At 37.3% G+C, this 18,064-nt stretch overlaps 2 protein-coding genes and 1 long non-coding RNA gene across 4 annotated transcripts in view; 2 read left to right on the forward strand and 1 right to left on the reverse strand.

Moving 5' to 3' along the window:
• The window catches only part of LOC125218585 (12-oxophytodienoate reductase 1-like), a 7,980-nt gene extending 6,527 nt beyond the window's left edge, over positions 1–1,453 (reverse strand). Inside the window, exons 1-5 of the mRNA XM_048120278.1 lie at positions 1,351–1,453; positions 1,129–1,269; positions 918–1,048; positions 595–756; positions 2–513 (exon numbers count right to left, since the gene is read on the reverse strand). Coding sequence (XP_047976235.1) covers positions 2–513; positions 595–756; positions 918–1,048; positions 1,129–1,269; positions 1,351–1,424 — 1,020 coding nt within the window. The 5' untranslated portion in view covers positions 1,425–1,453. The remainder of the gene's footprint in view (position 1; positions 514–594; positions 757–917; positions 1,049–1,128; positions 1,270–1,350) is intronic.
• A 1,121-nt stretch (positions 1,454–2,574) lies between these two features.
• Positions 2,575–5,898, forward strand: LOC125218728. The gene is made up of 3 exons (XR_007176014.1): positions 2,575–2,731; positions 4,552–4,817; positions 5,588–5,898. It is a non-coding gene; the product is annotated as an uncharacterized LOC125218728 (long non-coding RNA).
• Positions 5,899–10,138: 4,240 nt separating this feature from the next.
• On the forward strand, positions 10,139–17,597 carry LOC125222170 (regulator of nonsense transcripts UPF3). Of its 2 annotated transcripts, none has more exons than XM_048124657.1 (14): positions 10,139–10,319; positions 10,412–10,564; positions 11,516–11,622; positions 11,832–11,927; positions 11,999–12,097; positions 12,229–12,308; positions 13,157–13,267; positions 13,425–13,572; positions 14,357–14,430; positions 15,350–15,794; positions 16,002–16,100; positions 16,139–16,272; positions 16,358–16,410; positions 16,926–17,597. In XM_048124657.1, coding segments are annotated over exons 1-13 (1,587 nt in total). In that variant the 5' UTR covers positions 10,139–10,317; the 3' UTR covers positions 16,397–16,410; positions 16,926–17,597. The 2 variants fall into 2 exon arrangements, with proteins under 2 accessions (XP_047980614.1, XP_047980615.1); XM_048124658.1 differs by having other exon boundaries at positions 16,002–16,076; positions 16,151–16,272; positions 16,935–17,597.
• Positions 17,598–18,064: the final 467 nt, after the last annotated feature.

The following is an 18,064-nucleotide window of genomic DNA, read 5'->3' on the forward strand; positions in this document are numbered from 1 at the left end:
TCAGCGGAGCATCCAAGCGGTACCTCGTTGGCAAATCCGGATTCGCCAAGAACAGGCGACCGTACGCTACCAAATCCGCGCCATCTCCAGCCACAACTTCGCTCCCCGTAGTCCTGTCGAAGCCACCAGCAGTGATGAAGGTGTTTTTAAATGCCTTCCTCATGGGGAGGAGCTTACCCTCAGGGCACCCTTCGATCACTGTTGAACCAACAGCACGTGGCTCGATCACGTGCAGGTACACGAGGTCCAGCTTGCTGAGTGCATTGGCCATGTAGAGGCCAAGCCTGTCCGGATCAGAGTCCCCTGCCTCGTTGAAATCTGAATACGGAGACAGTCTCATCCCAACTCTTTTCGCTCCTATCTCGTCGATCATTGCTTCTGCCACTTCCAAAGCGAAGCGACACCTGTTCTCTAGGCTTCCGCCGTATTCGTCTGTCCTGTCGTTGACTTGATCCTTCATGAACTGCTCGATCAAGTAGCCGTTGGCGCCATGTATCTCGACTCCATCAAATCCTACATTTAACTTGTGGATCGATAAATATGCGGGTGTGATCTTCTTTTTTTATTGCATGATACGTAGGGAACGAAACGAACCTGCTTCAATAGCATTGCGTGCAGCCAGCCTGAAATCATTGACGATACCACGGGTTTCATCTATGGTTAATCGTCTAGGAGGAGACCAATCTACTCCATGTAGGCCTGGGCTTAGTCCTTTGTCTGTTGATGAGAGTGGAGATTGGCCACCGGGCTGGTAATCTGCACATTGCACATTATCAACATTTTATTGCGTAAATATTGGTCTATTTCCATTCATTTATTGAGAATATGTAATTAATACGTGAAAATTATATAGCTCGTGCATAGCACGGGTGATGATACTAGTTTATTTATTATGAGCAATAATAGTATTGGGATACCATAAGTAGAGACGCGACCGCCATGCACCAACTGCACGAAGAAAACACCGCCCTTTTGATGAACTGCATCGACTATAGGTTTCCATGCCTCGACATGCTCCTGTGTCCATATTCCAGGAATATCAGGGTACCTACATATAAAAGTATTCAATTGAATTCAATCAGAACAAGTCCGAATGAGTGGTATTAAAAGAAAAGTATAGTTATGTACCCTTGAGCAGTGTCTGATAAGACGGTTGCTTCAGCGATAAGGAGGCCGCCATTGGTTGCTCGCTGAGAGTAGTACAAGGCGGCATGTGGCTGTGGAACGTTGTTATATGACCGATCCCGGGTTAATGGTGCTAACACTATTCTATTCATCAACACAACACCACCCAAATAATGAGAAAAAGGTATAAAAACTAGAAAGAAAGATGAAATGGAGGAATGAAACCTGTGGGAGAGGGCGAATTCTCCCATTTTGTATGGGGTGAGCAAAGGAATAACATCATTATCTTCAGCTGCCATTACTCTGATTTTGATCTCTTAACTTTGTTTTTATTTTGTTTGTGTAGAATATATGCATGAATGAGTATTTATATTGATGCATGAGGCAGAGGGAATTGCGTAGGCCATTACATCATTGGTGTTGTTAGGAGTCATTTTTGAATTCAGAGAGGAAAGTGAATTACATGTAGAATAAATAAGTCCACAACTCATTCAAGTTTTGAATATCTAATTGTGCCGGCTGGATCTGAATATACATTAATCAGAAAATAAAATTCAAGTTCTGAATGACTGAATTGATTTTGTTTTCTTCTTTAACAGTAATCTAAATTGTATAAAAAAGATCATTTTTATGGGTTAGAGCAGGAAATATTTACTTTCTTTTATTAAAATATTAGCCTGGAAATTTTTTTATGAATTCATCCAATCCTACTCACGTTGCAGGTTAATCGGACGCAGACTATATCGAGTTGTGATTTTTTTCTTACCAACCCTAATCAGAGTAAAATTAACTAGTTAATCTGATTGAAAGAGCATACATATTGTTGCGCATAACATTTTCATGTTTCTTTCTGAAACAAACATGCAGATTGTGTCGTATGAAAGACCAAACCATGGATTCATAATAAACATGTAAGTCTTTGGATCATGAGTTATGGAGAACATTTTGAAGTTGGACTTTTTTTGGGATTCCAAGAAAATCCCAACCTCATTGTACCTGGACTCTATTTACAACCATATGCTTGACCTTTAGGAGTCTCAAATTTTATGGTAACAAAATGAAACACGATTAATCAATATTTCTCTCTCTATTTAATTCCTTTTCTTTAGAGATGCTCCAAGGAATATTATTTCTCTAAGCACGCGGAGTACTACCGGATAAATAAAGATTAATGAATTGAGAAAAATAACTAAAAAGTCAATGTACATTTAAAAATAATCCTAGCCTAACAAATTTCACTTAATAAAATGATACTCCACACAAAATTTACATAAATACTTAGAATTAATTAATTTGTAATATAGTAACAAGTTAATTTTGTTAGAAAGGTTCCCAAATAGGATTGGAGTAAGTATACTATTCTAAATATAGAAATTATATTAGAATTTGTGCTGTTTTATTGATTTTAAAAATATAAAAAAAAAAGACAAAAAAAGGTAATAGTAAAAACATAATTGCAGGCTGCTCTAATCATTCCCCAGCAGAAACAAGATATTTCTCGATTAGAGAGAGAATTCAACTGAGAGAGATATGAGCGAGATCTGTAGCGACAGAGTATTCCGGCTCCTGGCATTCTTTGCTTCGATTGCTCACTTTTTTGTTTCAGGTTTCCTCTTCTTTAGATCTCAATGTCATAGTATACTTTAATTTTTTTGAAGTCATGTGTGATCATATCAGATTCCTTCTATGCCTTTTTTGTCTTCTACTTCTAGCGTTTATGCTTGGGTTAATCTGTATCTTATTTGTTACTACTATATTTTATTCCGTTCTGTCGTTTTCTGGGTTAATTTATCAGGTTGTTATTTGCACTGAATTTTGGTACGGTGGTGGAAATTGTTTAATTATTCTGCTTTGATGCACTTTTTATTTTAAATTTGCGGGTTAGGGATTTAATTTGGTGTTGTGTTGGTGCGAATTTGAGAAAACTGAAGAGGAAGAAGATTAAAGAAATTACCCTGTGATAGATTTCTCCTAAATGGTGTCTTTCTGTAAAATATTATCCTGGAGATGTGTGAAGTCTAAAGGATATTTTATCTTAGAGATGCAAAAGTTTCATTCAGCTGTGAACAGATGAATGAAGTAGGACAGGAATACTAGTTTTTTCTCACGTGTAATTCTCTGTTTAGAATATTGTTTCGGTTAGAAAATTTTTTTGCATAATGGCAATAGTTATGCATCTTATGCGTTCTGCTAGCTGGGATTGTAGATTTTGGTTGTGAAAAATGGAATGGAAACTTCGAGGGAGTACTGAAGTACCGCACCCTTGTCCTAAGAGCTGTTGAAATATTCTAGTGCATGGACATCATTAAAGACCAATATGTGACCTGGAATGAGATTGGCATGACATATCTCACTTTTTTATGTGAAAGAAGTAAATTGGTTATCAAACTAAATTCCTTGTAATGTACTCCAATATACAGCAGTTTATGCTTTTGTGTGACTGTTGGAGGCGATACACCAGTTGTTGAAGAGGCATTTGAGATTCAGTTTCAAGAAAAATAACTAGAAAAACATGAAAGCAAAGGAATGTCAGTATGTGAATCGTGATATAGTGACTACTAGTGAGTGAATGGTTGAAGATATGGATGTAGTTGATGGTCTTTCTAAGATGCTGAATGTCGAGCTAAGGAAAGATGATAATGCTCATATTTAGCTATCTCATCATATATGTAGATGAAATTTATCATTAGTTCTCAGTTGTGGGGTGAATGAAACCTGACACATAAACCAATTAGTAAAAGAATCGAAAAGGCTTTTGCTGTACCACTCGAATCATATAGGATTTGCACTCATGGATAGTTGAATTGAGGCTATGTGGAACAAAAGGGCATGCGAGAGAGATTGATGGAAGTGATTGTGATTAAGCATTTAGGACTGAGTGAACTATTTTGTACTTTAAATAACCTTAGGTTGTATTTGATCTTTCCAACATTTGCCAGACATAAGATTAAACCAAACATCCATGCCTATGGACATTTGGTATGTAGGGACTGTTTGTTAAGGGTTTAGAACATGATTTCAAAGACAGGTGAACCCTATGTAAGTTTGGCTTCAGACATGAATGGATCAGAGGAAGACAATGTCCTCTGATGGAGGAAATAATGTTCCTTTACTGGAATTGCTTATCAATCAACGGTTGATGCTTTATTTGACTACATGGCTGTCCTTGTTGATATTTTAATCTGTATATGTACTGAATTTTCTGAACAATCTGTTGCCTATATAAGAATTTGATAGATATTAAGGTATAGATGTTAATGCTTAAAACATGATGGGGGTTTTTTTCACTTCAATTTTCCCAAGTTTTTCTTCATAAAAAGTTTATTTATTTATTTATTTATTTATTTTTCTTCCTTTCTAGCAATCGCAAAAGAGTGTTGTCCTTTTAGTTATTGACTGGAACTGAATGATAAATCTTCTATGCAGCCTATTCTGATGACTTGTCGTCTTCAAAAAATGAAACAAAAGCAGAACATCCTCGTGGTAGCAAGGGATCAAAAATAGCAATTATAAGTTTGGTGCTATTAGTAGCTGCTCTCGTATCATATCTCCTTTTCAAATTTTGGCAAAGAAAGAAACGTGATGAGCAGTATGCTCGTTTACTCAAGTTGTTTGAAGAGGACGATGAGCTAGAGCTTGAGCTTGGTCTTCGGGATTGAGTCTTTTACTTTTGTATTTTTATGTTTAATGAGGTGAGTATGATTTCTTATTTTAGCTTCTGTTAGTTTCACAGATTGTTTTGTTGTGCTATTCTTGTGTGGATTATTGTTGCTGCCACATACCCTCGTCCAGGAAGCTGGTAGTTATCATTCAGATTTGTTTGGATAAATGCTCGATTTGGAAAATGCTATTTGGTTTTAGTAATTGCTACTAGTCTACTTCTATAAGTAACTGCCTACAAAGTTTGTATATTATTCTGTTTTTATGCCACTTTATCCAGAGCTGTTTCGAATTATCATTCCAAAACTAAGCCATATGGATGTTTATATCTTTTGTTTCTTCTCTTTGTTTTTAATTTGTGGTGGATGCATAAAGGATTCTAGATTCTATTACCGCTCTAGAATTTCAAGGACATTTTGCCACTTGTTAGCTGACAATCTACATGCCTAATTGGCGTGAGATATGGTGGCTAAATCTACTCTGCTGCAACTTGGTTATCTGAGGAATACTACCTGATCATAAGTTGATGCCAGATTTTAGGGTTTATAATGCAATGGCTGTTAGGAGTAGTGGTTATGGCATATTGTGCGCGCGCGCGTGTGTGTGGTTTCTTTAATATATTTTGTTGTGTGAAAGATATTTAAATGCTAAGTTCTAACAATTGTTTGCCAGAAGAAAGCTATGCAGATTTTGGCTACTGGTTGATTCACGCACCTATAAACAGAGATGATGTTGACTGTATATTTTTTGGTGTATTTTCTTTCTATCATTGGTTTTGATTTCGTTTGCACGGCTTCATCAGTGGTGATTCATGAGGGGCGTGCTGGATACTGTGGGCAGCTGAGAAGAGGGGAATGCGAACACGACTTATTGTGAAGACAGATAGTAAGATATCCCAAACACATTTGTAAAGAGTTGTATCAGAATGACTGGGGCAGAAATTGAAGGTATTCTTTTTAAAGGCAGCTGTTATACATATGATGATATACATTGTTCATATCTTTCACTAGTTTGTAACTGCAATTTTTGAGTGTATATTTTTAACTATTTCCCTTGTGGAAAGCCAGTCTTTGCGACTGTGCTGTTTATAATTATGGTCACAATTTTCTTATATGTCCAATCAGTGCTGCTTGCCCTTGTGTAGACTGTAGAGAGGTTGAGTCTGAAATTAGAGGGTATTAATGTCAATTCACTCTCATTAAAATCATCTTAAAACTTTAAATTTACGTAACTCTCTCGATTTAAATTATTTTTTCACAAAAAATCATATCAAATTAAAGATAATTTTATAAGGATTCCAACGAGATCTCAATTGCATATGTTCCGACGACGTACGGATGATGAAATTTGATAAAAAAAATTTAGTTTTTAGATTTTTATCAACAAATACATCAAAAAATCTCAATAAAACCATGCAAAAATCTCAATAAATATTTGTTGATATTTTCTTGTAATAGTGTTGATATTTGTAATACACTATGTTGATATAAAAAAACATTCACGAAATTATCATATGATAACATAATGACAATATTACCCTTTTGTTGATATTTTGTCCACTATTTATTGAGATTCGTAAGATTTAATCTCATCCACTCATTTTAAAATCTAAGGATGAAGATTTGATCTTGATTTTGGATTAGGGTGCTATAACTAGGGGTGTAAGTTCGGGTACCCGCGGGTACCCAAACCCGAAAATTCAGTGTACCCGAACCCGAAATCTCAAAAATATCATACCCAATATCCGACCCGTATGTGAATTCGGGTACCCTAATACCCTATGCGGGTACTCAAACCCAACTAATCGGGTACCCATAAACCCGAAATTATTATATTTAAAATTTATTCTTTTATATAAATTAAATTGTGATGAGAATAGAAATTATTAAAAATCACACAATACTTATACAGTTTATTGACTATAATTCTATATTATATAAAATAGACATTAGACAAATAGACACTACTTAATTTTAAAATAAAATTTTTTTTAGTATAAATTGAAACATGAAAGAGATTAAAATAATTTTTTAAGACATTAAATGAACATGTAAATAAAATGGAGAAAGCATAACTAATTAACTATATATTTTCAAAAGATAACAAGTAAGAACATAAATAATGCAACATTAACCGAACACGAATGTAAAGAAGAAAGCAAACGGCAAAAAGAGCGCAGCAGCAACAGCGGCGTGAAGGAAACTTGAAAAAGTGAGTCACCCGAAAAATTTATAAATCTACATGTGATTAAATAAAGTTACCCTAAATTTACCTTATGGGCCATAGGCCCTATACTAAATAAAAATATTTATCACAAATACATAATTAATTGGATTTAATCGGGTTTTAGTCGGGTACCCTAATACGGGTTTCGGATACCCTAAACCCGAAAAATCCTAATATTAACTACCCAAACCCGTACCCGAACCCATAATTTCGAGTTTCGGGTACCCATAACCCGCCGAGTATTGGGACTGGGTCAGGAATACCCGAAACCCGCGGATTAAATTTTCAGGCCTAGCTATAAGCATTAGAATATGACCCTTCTCAATAAATCCTAATTGTTTTTTTTTTTAATAATAGTATATCCTTATTGTTAGGATTTAAGGACGCGTCTAATTGTCCATAAATTAAAGGCATTTGTTGAGATAAAATATAATCTTGTTGGTGTAATAAGTTCGTAAAAAATCAGAATATCATTTGATAACTCTGATGATTTATTACATCTCCAGCCATATTACTCTATTTGCAGATATGTATGAAGTTAAATTAAAACAATGAGATATTTTATTTAATTTTTTCATTTGAAATCATGCATATTGAAATTGGTGTTGTTCCACATTTGACAACTCATCGATACTTGTAACTGAGTTATCAATACTATAGAGTATAGAGTCAAACATAATACAAATAAAGCTTTGAAAGAAAAATAATCAAAAGTTGTGAACAATTTATACGTTTATTACTTAAAACAATTCATTCCAAAAATCATATTCCACAATTTTAAACGTGAAATTATTAAGTTATGAGAAAGAAAACAAAATGATTTAAGTTTATTATTAGAAGTGAATAAATAGGAAAGACTAAGATAAAGTATGAGAGTTCGAGAGTCATATTTTCGATTTGGTACATTAGAATCACTATCAAAAGCCTTGAAGGTGAATACCATATACCATGAATTTTAATATAAAATTAATTGTGAGTATAATATATTTTAATGGGAAATTGGTTAACTAAGAGTATTTCCGGTGGCGGACTTCCCACTAGAACTTCTCATAAAAACTTCCTGTCACGTCATCAGTAGAACTTCTCATTCCACTGCCACATCACTAGGACTTCCCTTGCACTGGGACATCCCACTAGAACTTCCCGCAATAAAATTAATAAATTCACAATTATTCAATTTACGGAATTAAAATTTCACCACGAATACAGGAAAATTCGAATACTTCATTAAAAAAAATTACATAATACTTAAAAAAACATAATTAAGTTAAAAATTACATAATCATAAAAAAGTCGAGAAATACAACCCTCGGCTCTCACTCCTCCTCGTCCTCGTCATCGTCCCCGTCGCCCGTACCGCTGCCGTCTCTGACGTCCCCGCCCCCAATCTCGACGCCATAATCATCAATGGGGGGCATTCCTAAAATGCGCCAACATGCGTCGATCACATCCTTGCACATCCTTTTGTACGCAGGATCGTGTGTGCTAACCTATGCATGTTTTGACTCAGGGTCTTCGTTAGCTGCGCGCGGGCGAGACGGTCGTACTCATCTGGGGCTTCAGGGGCCTGCTATTCGACCTCGAAGGACCCGCTGCGGCTGCCGCTTCCCCTCGCCATCCGCTGCACAGCCTTTTACTTTGCCCCATCGGGCGACGACGACGGCGAGAGTCTGATCGTGGTAGCGGGGACACTTCCCCGGCTTCGGGGAGCTCGTGCGAACCAACACTGCTGCTGTACTCACCGAGTCGACACCCGCACAAAACTCTTGCGAACCCCTGACCACGAGAAATACCTCCCATTGGTCAAAATATTTTAACTTCAATTCCTTGTCGGGGTACTGGGACAAGGCCTGGTTCTTCACATCCTCCTCAGACATGCCACTGGTTGTCATGCGCAGGTTGTTTTGGTAGAGGCCGGCAAAACGACTGAGCTTAGGCCTCAACCGATCCCACTGTTTCCGGCATTGCTCGGGAGTGCGAGGCTTCGCCCCAGCCGGTTTGTGTGTGAGGTAGGCTTCACTAATGCGATGCCACAATCGGTCAATATACTAGTTCGCCCCGATATAGGGATCCTCGACTACACCGACCCAGGACTTCGCAAGCGCGGCGTTTTCCCACACGGTCCAGATCGACCTCTTCCCCCGCTCCTCCTCTGCCCCCATTTGCGAGGAAGAGCTCGGGGCTTTCCCGTTGCCCTTGCCCCTACCCCCGCCCCTAGCCTTGCCCTTGCCTTTGCCCCTGCCCCTTGCAGCAAGCTCCGCCTCATCGGGAGTCTCACGGATCGGCGATAGCCCCAACTCCCCCGCCCCAACTCCTCAAAAGAGAAAGTCGCGATGCCGGCGTACTGAGTCTCCGGAACAGTACTAGGGGAATCATCGGACAACAAATCTATATATGAGCGATAGACAGATTCCCTAGGGCTCCTGTGCTGCATCGTCCCACCCATCCCCGCCATATTTGGCGTCATACTCTCCATCCCCGAGGCCCCGGGCATCATCCCAACCACCCCCGCTATATTTGGCGTCATACCGCCTATCCCCGCTGCCTCGGGCATCATCCCACCCATCTGACTCATCCAATTGTACATATTGTAGAACATTTGGGGAGTAATCCCCGCCATCCCTGCCATTTAGGGATTCATCCCCGCATTAAAGTTTCTCTCCGTTCCGGCGGGAAACGTGGGTGTGTTTGATCCGCTCGTGGTGGGGGAGTTTTTATTGTACTCCATTTATAGTAGAAATGAAACTTGTAGATTAGAGAGAGAAACTTGTCAACACAAGTGGTGTGAATGAAATGAAGTTCAACGAGCCGTATTTATAGAGTTTTAAAATTAAATTAAATTTTAAGTCGGACGTCCGACCCACGCCACAATGGCGGACGTCCGCCCGCCCGTCGCGCGGATATCCGAGGATATCCGACGTCCTCACGGGACGTCCGTGTCCGACATTTTCCTTCACAATGACGAACGTCCGGTCGGAACGTCCGCCGGTGGAGATGCTCTAATTAAAAAACTGAGAAAATATACTTTAAATTATTATTAATGAATAATTAACCGAAGGTAATTATTACAAATAAACATTGTTTAAGTATTCATACAAAGTACAGAGAAAGGAAAAAGTCTATACATTGCATACACGCACAAAATCCTCTTTCGTCACTCCTCTCCTAGGTTTCTTCTTCTCTCTCTAACTTTCTTCTCTGCTATCTCTCTCTCTCTCTCCTGCAATGGCTGTTCCGAAATGCGAATTTCTCAATTAGGGCTCATGTGGGGAAATACAATTGATCGCTGCTGAAAACCGCGTTAAGATGTAATTTAGGGCTTTCAAGGGTTATCTCGACGGGAAATCGAGTTTGTTGCGGACTGCTTTTTTCTTGTAATTAAATCTAGAATTGGTGTTAGGGTTTTGTCGCGCATGAAGGGTCCGCTGGATCGAACGAAGGTGGTGCTGCGGCACTTGCCGCCCACGATTTCTCAGTCAAACCTCGTCGACCATATTGATTCTCGCTTCTCCGGCCGCTACCATTGGTTTTCTTTTCGCCCCGGAAAATCTGGGTAAGGTTTTACTTGCGTATATGCTCATGGGAATTGCGGTTTTCGTGGTTTGATTAGTAATTTGTGTTTAGCTCTTGTTAGGTGCATATGTATTTTTGTGGAGGTTGTCTGATAGGTATCTGTTGCTTAGTTAAGCGGGAATGGGGGTGGGTATTCGATTGGTTGTGTGAAACTTTCTGGTACGGGTGTAGGAACTTCTTGTGCCATTTATGATATTTTTGGAATCAAGTTTAGTTTGTTTTCTGTCTGTTTTACCTCTATTTAACGTTTATGTTCTGTACAATGCTGTGAGTTAGCTAGTAGAATAACCATTGTTAACTCTTAGTAGTACTCAAAAAACTTTTTGTGAAGTAAATAAAATGTGGAGGGTTCTGGTATGATTTGGTCTGCAACTATATTTTTGCGTTTTTCTTTCTTAGGGTGTTGTGCATTGACGAGAAATTTGTTATTTCATAGATATTTAGCTTTTGATGACCATTTAGATTTTTGGGAATTTAGTGCCTGTTGGTGCATTCTTCTAATGTTTCTGGGAAGGAAGCTGTCTGACTTGTTCACTGTTGGATATGGTTGTCATGGAAGGGTTATTTTAGGACTACAGGTTCAGTGGGACCCTTGGCAATTTAAAGTAATCACTTATTGCACATGGACAATCTTTTACCTTATTTTCTGCTTGTATTGTATGGTAAACACTATTCTCTAGTGAGGTTATTTGTATTTTGTTATCATTGACCTCCACAAGTTGGGTGCTTGTAACTCACGTGCTATAGGGAAGTGGAGGTATCAGAATTCTTAGGTTAAAAAATTGTTCTCTTGGAATTTAAATTTGTGTCTTTAGTGGTCTGACTTGCATTCGATACATAGAGAAAATTGTTTGATACGTAAGCTTGTTTCGGTCGTCGATTTCATGATTTAAGATGTGCCTCTCTGAATGTTTACATTTCTTCTCTGCAGCCCAAAGCATCTAAAATATGCTAGAGCTTACATTGACTTTAACAAGCCGGATGATGTGATTGAGTTTGCTGAGGTTTTTAAGGGGCATGTATTTGTCAATGAGAAAGGTAATGTTCAGAACATTAACTAAAAAGTATAGTACCCATGGTGATCTGTTTTTTGTTATTTAGACTTTTCCTACCTTCGCTTCTTATGCTTTGTTACTCCTATTTTTGGTTTGTTTTGACTAATTAGACCCAGCTTTTTACCATGTTCTCTTCGTTATGAGAAACTAAATATTTTTTTCTGACTGAGTGACCTTAATTTATCTCCTTAGGAACACAGTTTAGAACAGTTGTTGAGTATGCTCCTTCACAACGTGTTCCGAAGCAGTGGTCCAAGAAGGATGGCCGTGAAGGGACTATATTGAAAGGTAATTCATGTCTGATCATCACATGCTACTGAATGCTCTCCGACTTATTTTAATTGTAAACCAATATGTAGATCCTGAATACTTGGAGTTCCTTGAATTTCTTGCAAAGCCCGTGGAGAATCTTCCCAGTGCAGAGATACAGTTGGAGAGGAAGGAAGCAGAACGAGCTGGTCAGACTTAATTAGATGTTATTCCATGCTGTGAATGCAACAAGCTTATATAGAATAAAAAATGAGCTGGTGTTGCGGGTAATATTTACTTTTTTTTTACATGAATCATTTGGACTTTTTTTTTCTTTTAGGTGCTCCGAAGGATGGTCCTATAGTCACCCCGTTAATGGACTTTGTTCGTCAGAAAAGAGCTGCAAAGGGTGGAGCTCGGGTAGGTCTCATCACTTTTTGCTTGCAACAGGCTTTTCCTTCGCCCCTTGAGAAATATTGAAGAAGAAAAATCTGTTAGAAGTAAATGAATTATTTTCCCCTTTTTAGGAGAATATGACATGTTAGTATGTGGTGCGATTGGTGCGAAATTTTGTTATGCTTTTCCGATTGTCCCTATCAGGGTTGTCTGATAGTACTTCTTTTGCAGTGTGCAAGTGAAACATGCTTTTCTAGTGTGAATAGACCTTTATCCAGCTCTGACTAGCATGTTGTATGTTAGCTCTTAGAGGATGGAAGAAGCACAAGTGAACTTTGTGACTGATAGAATATGAAAGCTACTTAGGCAAGAATTACCCTGAAGAATAATTCCTGACATAATAAGTTGGTCCTTGTGATTATGATGTCATAGCAACTCTCATTAGGACTTGTCATTGTTCTAAAGTTCTTTTTAAATACTTGAAATGCTTTAACTTGAGGCTATGTTTTAGTCAAACTTTTTTACTTTTTATTTGTTGATATGCTTATATTTTGTTTCTTATTTACTGTACTTCATACATTATACTTGAGATTAAAGTTTAGGCTTAGATAAAGTTTTGTTGCAACTTTTCTTATTTTGTCATCGTTTTCTGCTCTGTGGGGTGGCTTAAATCCTCTGGACTGAATTACTTGTATCTCTCATCCACAGCATTTCACTGAAATAATTTCTCAGTTGCTATCAGTTATTTTTAGATTTTTATCACTAGTTGTATGGTCAATAACTTTGTTTCTGTCACCACTCCTTTTAGTATTACACTATTACTTTTTTGGTATAATTTGTATGTATGTCTGATCTGTCTTAAAATTTGATAGAGGACTGTGTTGAATGGGAAATCATCTAGAAGAGCTGGTGGAATGCCATCTAGAAATCCAGTCTCTGGTTCTTCAAAACGAGGCTCAGAGAAGCGGACATCTACTACCATGGTAAATAGATTCTTAGATGCGATTCTTGAGAGTGCTATTGATCGTAGTGTTGAGTTTCACACCCATGAACAGACATTATGGACAGTAATCCAGTTTTTGTCTTATACTGGATTGGGTATTTTAGCACTAACATCTCACTCTGTTATATATTGTACAGTATGTATTAAGGGACAGTTCCAAGATTCAGGGAAACAAAGATAAATCAACTTATTCATTGGCCCGCAAACAAGATGTTCAACAACTGAATGATAAGCCTATCAATTCAGGATCTATAACAGGAAATGAATTATTAGAAGGGGAAAATGGTATGTTCCTAATTTCTGTACCTGGATTTCATTGATGATGACATGCTCTTTTTATGTGCTAGATTATCCAATGTCATTTTGATTTTGAATTTGTTATTGTGTACTGTATTGAGGGATTTCACATTATCTATTTGAGTATTTAAATACATTTTTTGTCATGGTAAAATTCTTCTGATTGTATGTTTGATTCTATAATGATTATTATGGAAAGTCTAGTATTGAGTATCGGAATACAAACAGATACCAATCATATGTGCAGATAATGAATCAATTCTTGAAAGTAATGATACATTATTGGTTACTTGGTTTTTGCATGTGAAAAGACTAGGAACATAAATATAACAAATGGAGCATGAATGCTATATATTGTCTTGGACCTCTTGAGTAGGAAATGAAGCCTCTTTAATATTTTTGTGCTATTTTTGGCCAGTAATGTTGATTGGCTTAATTCATGTTCAAACCTGTTTAATTTAATTTTAGTCAATTGAATGTGTAAATGATGGTGGTTGGAGTTCTACTTTTCCATTGACATGTCTTTTTAACTGGTTTTTTATATTTCTATCTGTTTCTGGTTCGTTTGTTGGTTGGTTGATATTTTAGTTTGTAATGTCTTGTGTGTGGTGAAATTTTATCTTCATTACTTCGAGTTTTGCTCAATTAAGTTACTTGACTCTTTCAGACTATAAGAAAGATGATCACTTTCCACTTCTAACTTCTTTGCTATTTTTGTGTTTATCACCATCTCTTGCAGTCCCTTCATGGTATGCTATTTAATTTGTTTTAGGAGGTACAGGATCCACTGGTTCTGGGAAGAAGAAAATCCTACTTCTAAAAGGAAAAGAAAAGGAAATTCCTAACGTAAGTCTTTTACGGTTTTGTATTATGGGTTGTGATTTGAGTCCCTAGGAAGAGGAAATAAGTTTCTCAAGTTAGCTAGGAATTACATATCCAGCCCAGTAGTTCTCGCATGGTTCATTATTGTATGATGAATACCAACAGTTTTGATGTCCACAACCATCACACACACTTTACCTTTGGCTTGATACACTGAAGCTTTAGTTCTTTTTGTGGAAACCTATTGCTGTACAGGTTGCAAAGTTAGCTTTTAGGAGTACCATTAACCATTATATACTCCATTCTATACTTTAGAACAAATTGTATCATCATGAGTAGCTTCGGTTTTTTTCATTCTTACAAAATCTCATGTTGCAATATTGTACTCTATTTAAGGATTCTTGTCAGGACTGGGGAATGTTTCGAACTGGCCCCAGTTATTAATTATTCTAATTTCACAGAGTTCTGATTTAGATTAACTCCATTACAGGGAAGAAAATGAAAATGCTATGTGAATTGGATATTGTCATTGCCTTTGGCTCTATTTCCTTTGATATATCTGTTTGGTTTCTTTTACAAAACATTAAGGATGGACTCATTCTGATCTTCTATTGTTTGTAGGTACAGAAGTTAGGGTCTAGGGCTCAATAAATATTCACTTCCAATCTTCCATTAGTAATAGGATAATGGTATCATGTCATGTGCATTGCTATTAATATTGTTTTTCATAAAAACATTACTATGCTTTTTTTGTTTTGATGATTCATGAAAGATTGGTTTATCTTTCAAAGCACATTAATATGGATACACCTTCGATCATGTTTGCCAATACCACTATTATGAGAATTTTCCAAATGTTACTTTTGTCTTCTGGAGGCTAGCTTACATCTTGGATATCTGTTCTCAAATAATAATCTATTAAATGACATGATTTCACCTGTAGGTTTCTGGTGGTTCGTTAATGCAACAGAACACAGCCTCTCCTGACAAAGCTGCTACACCGAAACATAATCAGCAGCGTGAAGCTAGTGGAAAGATAATCAGGAGCATTCTTCTTAGCAGGGATACTCGTCAAAATCAACCATCTTTGGGACCACAATCAGAACTGCCTATCCAGTCTTCTAATCAGGAAAGGGATAAGAAACCTCCTCGACCCCCAAGTCTACAATCACTTCAGAAGGATACGAATGGGGCTCCTGAGGACAAGTTAGTCTCCAATGATTTGCATGTTGTACCCACCGAGAAGCAGGAGAGACGGGGAAGGAACAAGGATAGACCTGATCGTGGTGTTTGGACTCCACTTCGACGTTCGGATGGATTACATTCAAGTGATGAATCATTATCCTTGTCTGCTTCGCAGACATCTGAAACGGGAGATCCTGCAGAAGGTGTAAAATAAGTGATATTTAATTATAGGTTTTTCATTTGTTGAAGTGATTATTTTCTTTGTTGACATCGAACCGCTAATAAGATTTGCTTTCAGTGGCTTACTATGCACTATCCTGTCTAAAGTGATAATGATGTGTGTTCTGTTCAAGTTGCTTTGGTCTCAATCTTATCTAATATCAGGTTATATGATTGTTTATGCCTTTCAGGAACTCATGTAGAATCAAAGCAAGATATGCTGGTCACACGTGGTGGTGAATTCAGACCTCTAGGAGGTGCTCGTGGTAGGCATTTCTCATCTGACAATGGTGAGTTTACGTTTGTAAGTTTCACTCTGATGGTTTAGGAATTACTGCAGGGCCTTATAGGCATGGGATTCGACGTGGGTCAGCTTATGACGTGAAGGAAGCAGATGGCTCTTCCGTTGTAGAGGGGAAATCTTCAAAAAGGGGAGGTTCTTCTGCCTATGGTTCTAATGAGGTTTGTAGATTGCTATACTTGAACAACTTTTAGTGTCATCATTCATTTGTATTGCATGCTTATATATATTTCCATAAAATTACAGAAACAAGTGTGGGTCCAAAAGTCCAGGTCAGCTACATAGTTTGGTTGCATACGGTGAGCTTCGTTTTTAATGACTTGATTTTGGTTCTCGTCTCTTTTTGTCAAACACAAGATATGACTGTTTCTAGATTACATAATAAGTAACACAGGGTACCAGTTAATCTTAACTTCTAGCTAGTGTTGGGCTGCGTAGGTTTTGTCTAGTTTCATGCAGAGATTCACCATCCAGTTTATAACTTTTTTTTTATCACAACTCAGTTTCTGGGTCAGCCGTTGAAAGTTTAGGTAATTGTGGATCAAGCATAAGCATTCTTGATCTCTGTGTCCATGAAGCTAGATATGAATATGATGATTGCAGCCATGTGGCATGCTGTATTATTTATGCACAATATTTTCCCAACTATCAAATATTGCAATTGCAACATCACCTTTTAACTTTATGCCATGACAACATACTTTTTCTTCCAGTAAATTGTCTGGCTTGTACTGGTAAAATGAAATTACAACTATACGTTCTTCTGGGGCCTAGCACTGAATCTTTGGTGACTGCAGTAGCTAAAATTTTGCAGTTTTTGCAGTGAAATGCTTTTGTGAATTGCCATTTTGAAGCATAAATCAGGATGCCCGAGAGAATATCGCAGGGTATGTGGAGACTGTGTTTTGCTTGGAAGACCATAGAGGCCTTCAGTTTTGCCTGAATGCTACAGATGGTATTTACTGCTTGGTTGATTAAGAAATTATGATCCTAAGTTGAAGATGGTCAGGGAAAAGAGCAAGAAGTTGAGAAAGTGAATATGTCAAAGCATATAACACCACCATATTGATCGGTGTCCCTTTGGTAGGTTTATACTAATTGACAAGGCTATGCATCTCCAGTTCTTGCCGTTGATTTACTGGCTATCAGGGATGATGATGACTTTCATTCGCTGAACTGTAAATACAAATCTGAAGTGGGTGTACTGCTACTGCTATATAGTATGTGGTTTTGTCCAGCGGTCTTCTATCCGGTTTCAGTAAATTTACGATTGTAGACCCTGGTTAGTACCGGTATTTACTGTATCCAGCTTTGTTTAAACCCAGTTGTAAGTGGTTTTAGTTGTATGACACACCCAACTCTAAACTGTGTATGTTGAGGAAAAAGGGTATTAGGAATGACTGCCAGTGCTGGACAGTGCTTTGACCTCATTGCTTGTTGGTTTGAATGGGAAATAGAATGAGCCTTTTCCCTTTAAGGGTCAATATCCGCAATGCAGTTCTTCTAATGATAAACCTAATCCCGAATTATAGAGCTATGACACGATATACCTGAATGAATTTGTCGGTTTTGATTAGAAATAGAATTAGATTTTCATGCCATCCATCTTATTTTTGAATCTCTTATATCAATATTGGATTGGCATATATAACTTTAGAGATGAGAGATGGTACTGGAATCTTATGAAGTAACATGTGAGTATAATCCTAGATTGTAAATATATGTTTATACAGTCATTTAGAGAAATATACAACACTTGTAGAAGTCTTGTACAAAATTTACTCAACAAAGTTTATTCCTTATATCATAAAGGTATTGTTTAGACTTAAATGTAATCAAAATTTGTCTCATTTCAACAAAAAAAATTACTGTTAACGATCATACATAAATGTTTGAACTAAAAATTAGCAAAAAAATCAGAATTTGAATTTGATTAGTTATGTGGACGTTGGG

Source organism: Salvia hispanica, chromosome 4, assembly GCF_023119035.1.
Source record: "Salvia hispanica cultivar TCC Black 2014 chromosome 4, UniMelb_Shisp_WGS_1.0, whole genome shotgun sequence".
Taxonomy (NCBI): Eukaryota; Viridiplantae; Streptophyta; class Magnoliopsida; order Lamiales; family Lamiaceae; genus Salvia; species Salvia hispanica.

Coding starts and splice junctions, on each gene's coding strand:
- LOC125222170 (XM_048124657.1), top strand. Junction 12,098..12,228: donor GAAGGAAGCAGAACGAGCTG/GTCAGACTTAAT, acceptor TTTTTCTTTTAG/GTGCTCCGAAGGATGGTCCT. Junction 16,273..16,357: donor CTGCCTATGGTTCTAATGAG/GTTTGTAGATTG, acceptor ATAAAATTACAG/AAACAAGTGTGGGTCCAAAA.